Source organism: Daucus carota, chromosome 8, assembly GCF_001625215.2.
Source record: "Daucus carota subsp. sativus chromosome 8, DH1 v3.0, whole genome shotgun sequence".
Classification (NCBI taxonomy): Eukaryota; Viridiplantae; Streptophyta; class Magnoliopsida; order Apiales; family Apiaceae; genus Daucus; species Daucus carota.
Window position 1 is genome coordinate 24,962,837 of NC_030388.2, and position 10,327 is coordinate 24,973,163.

A 10,327-nucleotide genomic window follows, 5' to 3' on the forward strand; every position below is an offset into this window, starting at 1 on the left:
AGATAATACATTTTTTTGAAAGAAAAAAAATTTGCACCATCAATTATAGGATAACAAAATTCACTATATACCAAATAAACTTTTCTTATGTCGAAAAAATCTACATGTAATTACTTACGTTTTATTTATATATAATAATGATAAACCAAATTAACTATAGTGAAACATCAATTTTCTATCAAATGAATTTAATTGAGCATCATTATACTTGTAAAAATAGAGTAGTTATTGCAACACAAAAGTTGGAACTGATATTTAATACTAAATTCTTTCAAAATATATTAATTATCACCGATACAGGGGTTGTTAGATTTCAGTAGGACTTGCAACTCAATTTTTATCAATTCAGAGAGTTTATCAACTTCCAAAATTTTAATTTAAAGAAGTTTTACTGTATTATCAAATTTTGAATAACATGAGTAATATACAATCACTTGATCGGGTCTTTGGGTCTTTTCTAATTTTCAAAAAGAAATTAAATTTTAAAGTTGACAAAAAATCTCCAACATTCAAAATCATATGTATTTAAGATTGCAAGATATAATTTGAATTTAAATTAAAACAATTTCTCAAATACTATGTTAAATGTGCTTAATTATCTACTTATATATAATAAGCGTAAGGGAGATAATTTGGTCGCATGGTCACATGGTCCAAAAGCTTATCATCCGTTGGATCGTATATTGAACAAATAAGCACCGTTAGATTATAACAAAATTAACTTCTAATTCTATAAGGCAACTGATATCTACTTGCATGTTTATGATTCTTTTTCTGAATCCAAAACAAATTCTGTCTTTCACATGTTTATGATTTTTTTAATCCAAAATAAATATTTCCTACCAGTTTTAATTGTAGAATCATATAAATCGCACCATCACAAAATTATTTTTATCTAATATATTTTAAGATTAGTAAGCCAAATTTAAATCGTACTATAATAATTCTAATATAAAACACATTTATAAATATAATCTAATGGAGGTTGACGTCACATATTCTACTCAATATATATTAAAATTTGATAGAAAAAATTTAATATTTGGCATGATACATAAGAGAAAAGCAATGGGTTGATTACAATAGTTTATTTGAAGCCATTAATGGGTGTGACGGTGTATTTTATACTGCATCGCCAACCACTGTCGGATGATCCAACATGTGTGACCAGTTTTTTTTTTTTTTTTTTACAGAAACAAGTCTGAAAAGTAGAACCTATATATTTTTACAATAGTTCTGGCTTACAAACAAATCATAATTTCAAATTTTATTTAATTGGAAATTTTAATTTATTATTTATAAATTAAATTCTTTCACACCATTTATAATATAATTAAAAAGCTTATAGATAATTAAAAAGTTCCCGTGCCTTGCACGGGTTATAAGCTAGTATTATTAAAATGATTATGCATGTGGGTAATAAAATGAAGTTTATCGCGAGCGGAGTAATTTCTACTTGGATTATCCTGTTTGGCTTTACAATTTTTAATTTCAAAATAATGTATGTAAATATACTTTTTATGTATTATTAATAATATAAATATAATTATAGTAATACTTAATAATTTTTTTGTATAATTAATTTATTCTATTATAATATTCAAAACTCCTTCGGTTTCCAAATACAATTTCACTTACATATTCTAAACCAAATATCTACTCTATTTTCAAGTAGATATGAGACGCTTGATTTTTTAACACACAATTGTAAGACTATATATCTACAATAATCATTTTTTAAATTTTTTTTGTCTGAATAAAAATATTAAACTTATATTTTGATTCATAAATAAAAAATGAAAAATAGTAATTTAATGTGCCCAAAAATCAAACGTAATTTATTTGGAAGATATACATATTTCAAGAACTAGGCAGTTATTCTATGATTTAAACCGCCCTGGCAGTTACTTGCGGTTGTGCTTTCAAATTTTAGAAAGATAAACATAAACATAAACATGCAGTTATCAGAGCTGCTAAATATAAAGGAAAGATCAAAGGAATATATGCTCATCTGCCCTCTTATTTACACTGCTTCTGAATCCTTAGAATCATGGCTCAACCTGAAGAAATTGGAATCAAAGTTTACACCTCTCCGAAGTATGAACCCTCTTCTTCAACACAGCAGCCTGCTCTGCCAGAGACAGGGAGTCTGAGTGGGGGGCGAAAACGACGAGCAGTTGCCAATGGTGTTCAGAAAACAATCTCGAAAACCTCGATGCTCGTTAATTTTCTCCCAACAGGGACCCTTCTCACGTTTGAGATGGCGCTCCCGTCGATCTATGGCAAAGGGCATTGCAGTTCTGTCAGCATTGTGATGATGAATGTTCTCATGGGGATTTGCACTCTTTCGTGTTTCTTCTTTCACTTTACGGATAGTTTCCGTGGTCCGGATGGGAAGGTTTACTACGGCTTTGTGACACCAAGTGGTCTCTCGTTGTTTAATCCTGCTGGTGTTGCAGTTCCACAGGATGATAGGTATAAAGTTGGATTCAATGACTTCGTCCATGCGGTTATGTCTGTGATGGTTTTTGTGGCCATCGCGTTCTCAGACCATCGTGTCACGGATTGTTTGTTTCCTGGACACGCCAAGGAAATGGATGAAGTGATGCAGAGCTTTCCTTTGATGGTGGGAATTGTTTGCAGTGGTCTGTTTCTTATTTTCCCGACGACTCGCTCTGGTGTCGGGCTCTTGCCTGCTTGATGTTAGTATCTATGTTTACTCTATTGTAGTATCAAATAAGTTTCAGTGTGTAGATTTCAGTCTGTTAGGGAAGAACCGGCTCTAGTATTGTTTGGTACTTTGATACTATTAGTTATGTAACAGGGATGTTGTCTTTGTTGTTCTCTTGTTTTGTGATATTTGCTTGTGAAAGTTCTGTTAGTACTGTGCCAAACTCTCTGGCTTGTGATCATTTTATCATTCATCTCCATTAAATATTCTTCCAATGCTTGCATCAATTTCTCACACGTTCCTGTATACCAACAGAGTAATTTATAAAGAAAAAAAAATGGTTAGCACCGTGTTTGATAAAACATTGTTTTCTATACATATCTCCATTGCAAATAGTGCAAACTCATCTGTTATGTATTTCTACCGACTATGCCGCGCATCATACATATTTACTACTATTCTCCTAATCATAACAGTAAGTATTTCTATCCAACCATTCATTAACTAGCTCTATTAAATCTTTTCCCAGCGCACCCTCTTTACTGAAAGCGTTTTTCAATTGCAACTCTGTCTGCTGAGTTAGATCCGGTGTTGGTTAAAAGTATATTCCACAGGAAACAAATTTCCAGAAACCATATGTTAATCACTGCAGCATAAAGCACGATTTCCTTCTTGAAGCTTCTGCCACAGGCAAAGAAGCTCTCTGGGAGCTTGGTAGTGGGCGATCACGTAACCATCATTGCACCCTTCGTTGAAGATCCTTTCTTCCTTTGCATATGTAACTTCTAATCCTTTCTTCTTCATATCCGCAATCCAGATTCCCATGGCAACATCTTCGAGCTTGAACATCTGGAGTAAATATTCAGATTTTATATAAGATATATATACTTTGATTGAACGTCTCTCTATAACAGACGAGAGGGGTTGAGGTGAGATGGAGGATCCTCTCTATCTAAAATACCTTAAGACGGCCCTTTTTGTGTCTCCTGTAGATTGTTGTTGCTATATCATTTGTTACAACATAACCGGGACCATGTGCCCAGGGTGGGTAAGTGTCTTCAGACCATTCCTAGGGAATATAGGGAGATATATTAGACACATTGCTCTTAAAATTAAACAAATTAAACATGCAGTTCTGATCCTAACGTCTTAAGAATGTGTAAAAATTAACTGGTTTCTCCTTCACAAGTAGGAGCGAGAATATTATTAAAGTGTTTCTTCCTTGGTGAAGAACAAAGACAAAAGAAAAGTAAAGAACAAAAAGTTTTATTTGTGCTAATTTATCCAATTTCTCAAGTACCTCTCCACATGACTATCATAATTGATACCATTACTTTCGAAGTCTTTATAGTGCAACATAAAAGAACAGAGGAATTGAGCATTGTCTACATGTTTAATGCAAAAGAAATTGTTCTCAAAAGAAGTTCAAGTGAAACATTCAAGTATAGCATCCACACTTTATATATTTCCCAGATGCACAAAGGAAGGTTATAAAAAAATTTATAGGCACCTTGTGCAGACCTTGTATCTTAACATAATTAGACAGGTTTGTGATGTGTATAAGGTCCACGAATTGGTTCACAAAATCGCATTTATGTTTATGGAAATATATCAGGAAATGTAGTGAAGTCAAATAACTAGAATAGAGCAATTCAATATCTTTCTGATATAGGCTACATAAGATGCACTAATGCAGTACAAACAAGAAAACTTGATACAAACCAATATAATAGACTACCATAGTAAAACATATAGTTTCAGAACATGGATTAAGTACTATTTTCAAAAAGAATGCACTTCTGTTTCGGATAGTCACATGAATCGATTTATAAAAAAAAGAGTTTACATGAGATAGATACCTCGGGGGTAATATGCCATTTGCTATCAGGATCCCTATGAGGTCGAGAATCTGAATTGATGAGACCATAAAGCAACCCGTGACTCACATGCAGTCCATCCAGGGAAGTAATTATTTCATCAACACGGACAAATGCATCGTCATCTGTCTTCATGATATATTTTGCTGAAACCACCTGTGTCTATTGAATAAACAAGTCAATAAGACAAGTAGGGCTTCTCCTAGCATAAAGAACGGAGTTAAGGACAGGATGATACCCCATAGATGCAGATGGCTATTGTCTTCCACGAGATAAGGCTGTAGTAGTCAACAAAAGGCATGAGCTGTATATCTCCATATGTCCGTGCCTCATTCCAGAGCTCCTCATTCACCCTTTGATTTTTATGCTATTATTTAAATAAAGAGTTTTCAGTTGAAAATAGAAGCATGACAACAAGATGAAAACTCTGAGTAACTTATATATAGTTTTCCCTTCCTTTTTCTTTGCTAAATTAGTTTCCTTTTTAAGATTCTTAATAAATTTTAGGTTAATAACACCAATACTAGCCTTGGCACTAACTGATAATTTTTCAACAGAATTAGTGGTAGCAAACATTTATTTACACTAGTAATTGAATACAGGATAGAGGATACACACACATATAATATGTACGACTTACCAAACCAACAAAAAAGCGCACTGCAACTTCGCCGGACCTTACAGCAGCATACTGCATCCATGTTCGCCGAACTGCCATCCTCCGCTTAAAGTTGTTCGCCGTAGAAAATACACCAATGAAGAGATTTAATTCTTTATGAGGACTGAGTGGAGCTGATTTTAGTGCTTCCAAGTCAACTATGTGGTCTAGATCTTCAGAAGTGGGTAATCCACTGGCCACCACAGAAGCTAATCTCAAGTCTCCTGATATCCGTACTTCACTAACAAGCCATGGCTCCAAAGTCTGAACAGAATATATACCAACTTCTTAACAGAGGTCTGATTGAAATGAAAACTACTAAGAAACTTAAGGAGGGAGGGAGTACCTCGCGTAAAGCAAATGATGTAACATGCTTTCCATCTACTGTCATTTGGATTCCTTCCAAGCCCACCCTAAGAGTAGCAACTGATAGATAACCTTGTTTAAAAGGAAAATATTTTGTTGCAATAGATCCGTCTTGAATCATGGCAACCTTCTTTGTTTCATTTCTGTGGCTCCTAAGAACTCGGGTATCAGCTTTACCCACCATATTGTTGCACTGATCCAGTCCATCAACTGCTGTTTCACTTTGAAGTTGAGTTAACCAACAAAATATTTCAATGCAGAAATAAAAAATTATAATTTTGCCCTCGACTTATGTTTATAATTTAAAAGATCACAACATGCACGCGTAAAAGATAATAAAGTTAGGACAATATATTTTAACAGTTGTACAAGAAAAATGAAGTTGCCAACTAGCCAACGATATCCAAAATTATTATTTATTTTTGTCTGTTTTTATATAAGCAATAAGTACCTTCAAATTTCCATTTTGATTAACACATTTGCTAAACATCTAGCAACTAGAAACGGAATAAATTACACCACAGAAGGCACTAATGTATGAGACTATGAGTAAAACCTTCAACAAAAAGCTTGTCAAACTTTTAATAAATTTCAAGATGAGGATTTACAATTCCATCCAAAAAATGCCATGACCTTTACATACAACAAAATTTGACTCTCAACATGTGCATACATCAAGCATAATGTTCAGTGTCAGAACTCGCAACCAAAAGATGTGTATAAGGAGTAATGTAAATAGTAATCTAGGACGTAAGACTTCACACAGCTGCATGTGCCTAACAGGTTTATGACCAATTTCCCCAGTTTACTTTCACATTTATGCTCTATTCTTTTCATTTTGCGAACTTAATCAAATATATTGATTTAATATCATCACATGGTATTCAGGAAAAGTGGTTCTTCAGAATATGCCGCGAAATTACTTATGATCACAAAATTTTCGCTTGGAGCTAATTGTTATCTTCACAACTGCCCGAATTTACATATTTGCACGAGGAATTTATATATTTGCACGAGGAACTTTGATAATATAACAAAAGGCATAGTTATTACTGTTCAGGACAGGCTAACATGACCATGAGGAATTCAGCAACCACTGTTAGCCTTAATAGCTATATATTGTCTCTGGTGTGGAGCAATCGAAAAAAAATTACACACACACACTGACACAGAAAAGAAAAAGATAGATATTGTACCTTTCTTATTCTGATCAGGATCGGGAGATGGGCAACGCTCCTCATCACCCCAATCATGGGCAACAGTCCAAGTGTTCTGAACAATTACAGGATCCTCAGTAATTTTATCACCGTGTAGCCTAACATTGTAGTGCAAAATTACAGGTGGATCTGGTTCCCCTGGAAGTGGTTCACCAGTTAAGTCAATTCGAAAATTACCCAGAAGTCCATCTGGAATGCCAATTATAGTAATTGAAGAACCTTGTGTTAAGCCACAAGGAGCCCTTAATCTAAAACCTGTATCATTAAGTTCCGTATCATTCATTTTCTTGAGAAAATGGGGACATTGTTTCTCATTTCCCCTCCTACTCGAATTTTCATTTCTGTTACGTCTTTCCTCTTCGACAGAAATCATAAGACTATTCCAAGCAATGCCAGCTTCCTTGATAGCCTCTACTGCATTAGGTAGAGCTTGCTCATGACTGATCAAGTGCTTCATTAGGTTCCATGTATTCAGAGATTGTATCTCTTCCTTGGAAATGTTCCTTTTAGCAAAGAGATCGAAGACGATGGTCTGTGCTGATACAACTTGGCTACCATTATCTGGATGCTGAACAGCTGGAGGACCTGTAGAACTGATCCATTCAAGAGGATTTGTTGTATTGAAAAATACCGGACTTGCATGATAAATTTCCGCCACAGGATTTTTCATGACACAGTACCCCAGCACCAGTAACATTAGACTGGATGCAAATAGAATACCAACATACCATTTCTTCATTGCTGTGCAAAACCAATGTATTGTAAATCAATTTTTAACTGGGTACATGTTTCTTAATAACTGTCTCCGAAAGCAACTTGACGGGTTAGACTTCTTCTAGCAAAATCGATAAGATAACTTGAGACACTATGTTGCTTTGCACAGAGATTAGCTCTGGATCACAAGTACATTTATCCCAATTAAGATCAAGAGTTGTACACACACTTTGACCATAAGATGTAAAGGGGATCTGATCTGTCTCTCCAAGCGTTATATAAGTATAACAAACTGCACCAAGAAGAATACCCTGGCAGAGTAATAGAAATAAGTCATGATGCGAAAGCTTTTCTAGATTAAGTCAACTACAACGACCAACTTGCAGGTAAGTTCCTCCATGAATTTCAATACATAAATTTACAATAAAAATTAAAACAAAATTTAAATTATGCAACGGCAAACCAAGAAATTTGAACATTCACTTAACCAAGGAATTACTCCACTGAGTACTCAACCAGCAACAATACGCAGCATAACTAACAACAGAAATTACTAAGTTGAATAATATCATAATGGCGACAATAAGTTGCTTTTCTCCGTAAATACTTGTGTATAATATATTCCATTGCCATCCACAGCAGGCATTCCTAAACAAGAAATTAACAACAAAATTCCAAATGCATACAAAAATAGAATTGCAAAATAAAATTATGCATAAAATATATATACAAAAAAAGAAATGCTACAATTAAATTATTTTAAAATGTTCGAAATGAGATTCGTTATTCAACTGCTAACAATATAATCAAAGAGTAATTAGAAATGTAAAACTCATTAGATCTGCATAGCACATAGACGCAGATACAAACGCATATACATACAGAATAATATAATCAGCTTAATGAACTTCAAAGAAACTATCACGAAGCATATTAGTAAGCAAATCGAGGCATTGCATTAGCTACATAAAAATTAAACACGCCGACACAGACATGTACGAAGGAATAGAGGTTAAAATGAAGAGGTAATAATGTGAAATTACTATGTTCTGCAAGTGAAAATTTTGAAGTGGAGAGACATACCTCAGAAATTGAAGGGAGAGAGATAGAGAGAGGGGGGGGGAGAGAGAGAGAGAGAGGTGAATTGGACTTGAAGTCTACGGAGTGATAATAAAAGAAATGGTAAGATTGGTCGATGTGTTTTTTCAAGTGTATAACAAGTCTAAGTTATACAGCTTCGTCTTCTTCGTCGCCTTGGAATACTGTACAGTACTGTTTGTTGTGTATGTCTCAATGTATGTATGTCTAAGCAAAAAAAATTGAAAAAAAAAATAAAAATTGACAACAGTTTGAATCATCTAGCGATTTTCCGGATCTCCTTTTATGGAAAAGCGAAAACTATTATCATTACCGCGTTTAGTAAAGTACACCACTGTTATAATTTTATCGGTTTTTTTACTGTGTGTTCATGGACTAGAAAGTTAATGATTATTGTGTGCACGTGGACACATCATAAAAATTTTATAATTTTATTATGATATCGTTAATCGATGCAGCAAGGTGATATATACAAAATAGGTGGTATTAAATCGTCCAAGATTAATGTTTTTGCACATAATAAATATCATGTGAAAGATGAAAGATGCCACATTTAAATCTAATTACGGTGCCGTGAAATATTTCTATCGAACCAAAATAAATCGGAAACTCGACTTCATTCGTTCGGTTTACTAGGCTACCACTGGCGAAATTAGGTGTACAGAAACCTATTAAAACTGGTCCTAAATCATCCGAATAAGGATCGATTTTCTGACATTTGTCACCTACTGTGCCGGTGAACCACACTGCAGGCCACTGGCCAGTGGCCACGACCCCCACAACCCATGCGGATTGCGGACCCCTTTTCCATCATATCTGTTTTATGTTTGCGAAACTTATATTAAAACCGTTTAGAAAATTAAACAAGAGGATACGGTGTCCGTTTGGTATAATATATAAAAGTGATTATAGTTTTTAAAAAGAAATTAATTATAATTGAGAGGTAATTTTTAATTTACATGTTCAGATAATTTTTTGAAGCTTATAATTTATTGGATATAAAAATTATTAATATGATAATAAATTATTATAAACTATTTTTTAAAGTGATCGTCTACAATTATTGTAAAATAAAATATTAAAACTCACTAAAAAAATATTAGAATTTCTAACTTCTTATATTCAGGTTTATAAATCAGAAACACATAAAGGGGCAAGAAAATAGATATGGCCGTGTGTGTAATATGTATTAAAAATATTTATCTTTATTATTTTTCAACTTTTACAAATTTAGATATTTTATTTTATGTAAGTTGATGGACTTTTTCTCTTGCCTTCCTTTCCTTTTAAATATGGATTACTTGGACCATTTGAAACATACGAAGCACCTTCAACTAACTTTAGAAAAGTCAAACATAAATGCCGTCTATCTAGATCCTACCTCGTATAAAATTAAAAACCAAAAAATTGAGATAATACCAAGACTTTTTTTTTTTTTTTTGGAACGATACCAATACTTTTTAAACTGCAGAAAAAAGTAAAATTACTACCAAATCCAAATGATCTTGTGAGGTGTAATGTCTATGCATATAATAATGTGAGTCATGATAATAGACAAAACGTTAAACAGATAAACAATGGCGGGTATCAAGGCTCTTCGGACCATGTCACACGACAATTTGACAACAATCTGTGAAGTAAAGACTACGCATAAGAATTCAACCGTAGTTTCCCCTTCAATGTTTGTTTTTTCCTTTCGATATAAATGTTTAATACTCCTTTATTT

The 10,327-nt window shown here is 33.5% G+C and overlaps 2 protein-coding genes across 3 annotated transcripts; one reads left to right on the plus strand and one right to left on the minus strand.

Moving 5' to 3' along the window:
• Nucleotides 1-2,010: 2,010 nt before the first annotated feature.
• Nucleotides 2,011-2,708, plus strand: LOC108198417 (protein DMP9). Its single transcript, XM_017366172.2, has one exon. The coding sequence runs from the start codon at nt 2,051-2,053 to the stop codon at nt 2,699-2,701; it is 651 nt and encodes a 216-aa protein (XP_017221661.1). The 5' UTR covers nt 2,011-2,050; the 3' UTR covers nt 2,702-2,708.
• Nucleotides 2,709-2,993: 285 nt separating this feature from the next.
• On the minus strand, nt 2,994-8,806 carry LOC108200083 (beta-1,3-galactosyltransferase GALT1). Of its 2 annotated transcripts, none has more exons than XM_017368144.2 (8): nt 8,587-8,806; nt 6,769-7,814; nt 5,553-5,785; nt 5,189-5,470; nt 4,787-4,915; nt 4,531-4,710; nt 3,633-3,740; nt 2,994-3,520 (listed from the first exon to the last, which is right to left on the minus strand). In XM_017368144.2, the coding sequence occupies exons 2-8, from the start codon at nt 7,526-7,528 to the stop codon at nt 3,311-3,313; spliced, it is 1,902 nt and encodes a 633-aa protein (XP_017223633.1). In that variant the 5' UTR covers nt 7,529-7,814; nt 8,587-8,806; the 3' UTR covers nt 2,994-3,310. The 2 variants fall into 2 exon arrangements, with proteins under 2 accessions (XP_017223633.1, XP_017223634.1); XM_017368145.2 differs by having other exon boundaries at nt 5,553-5,782; nt 8,587-8,781.
• Between the last annotated feature and the right edge of the window lie 1,521 nt (nt 8,807-10,327).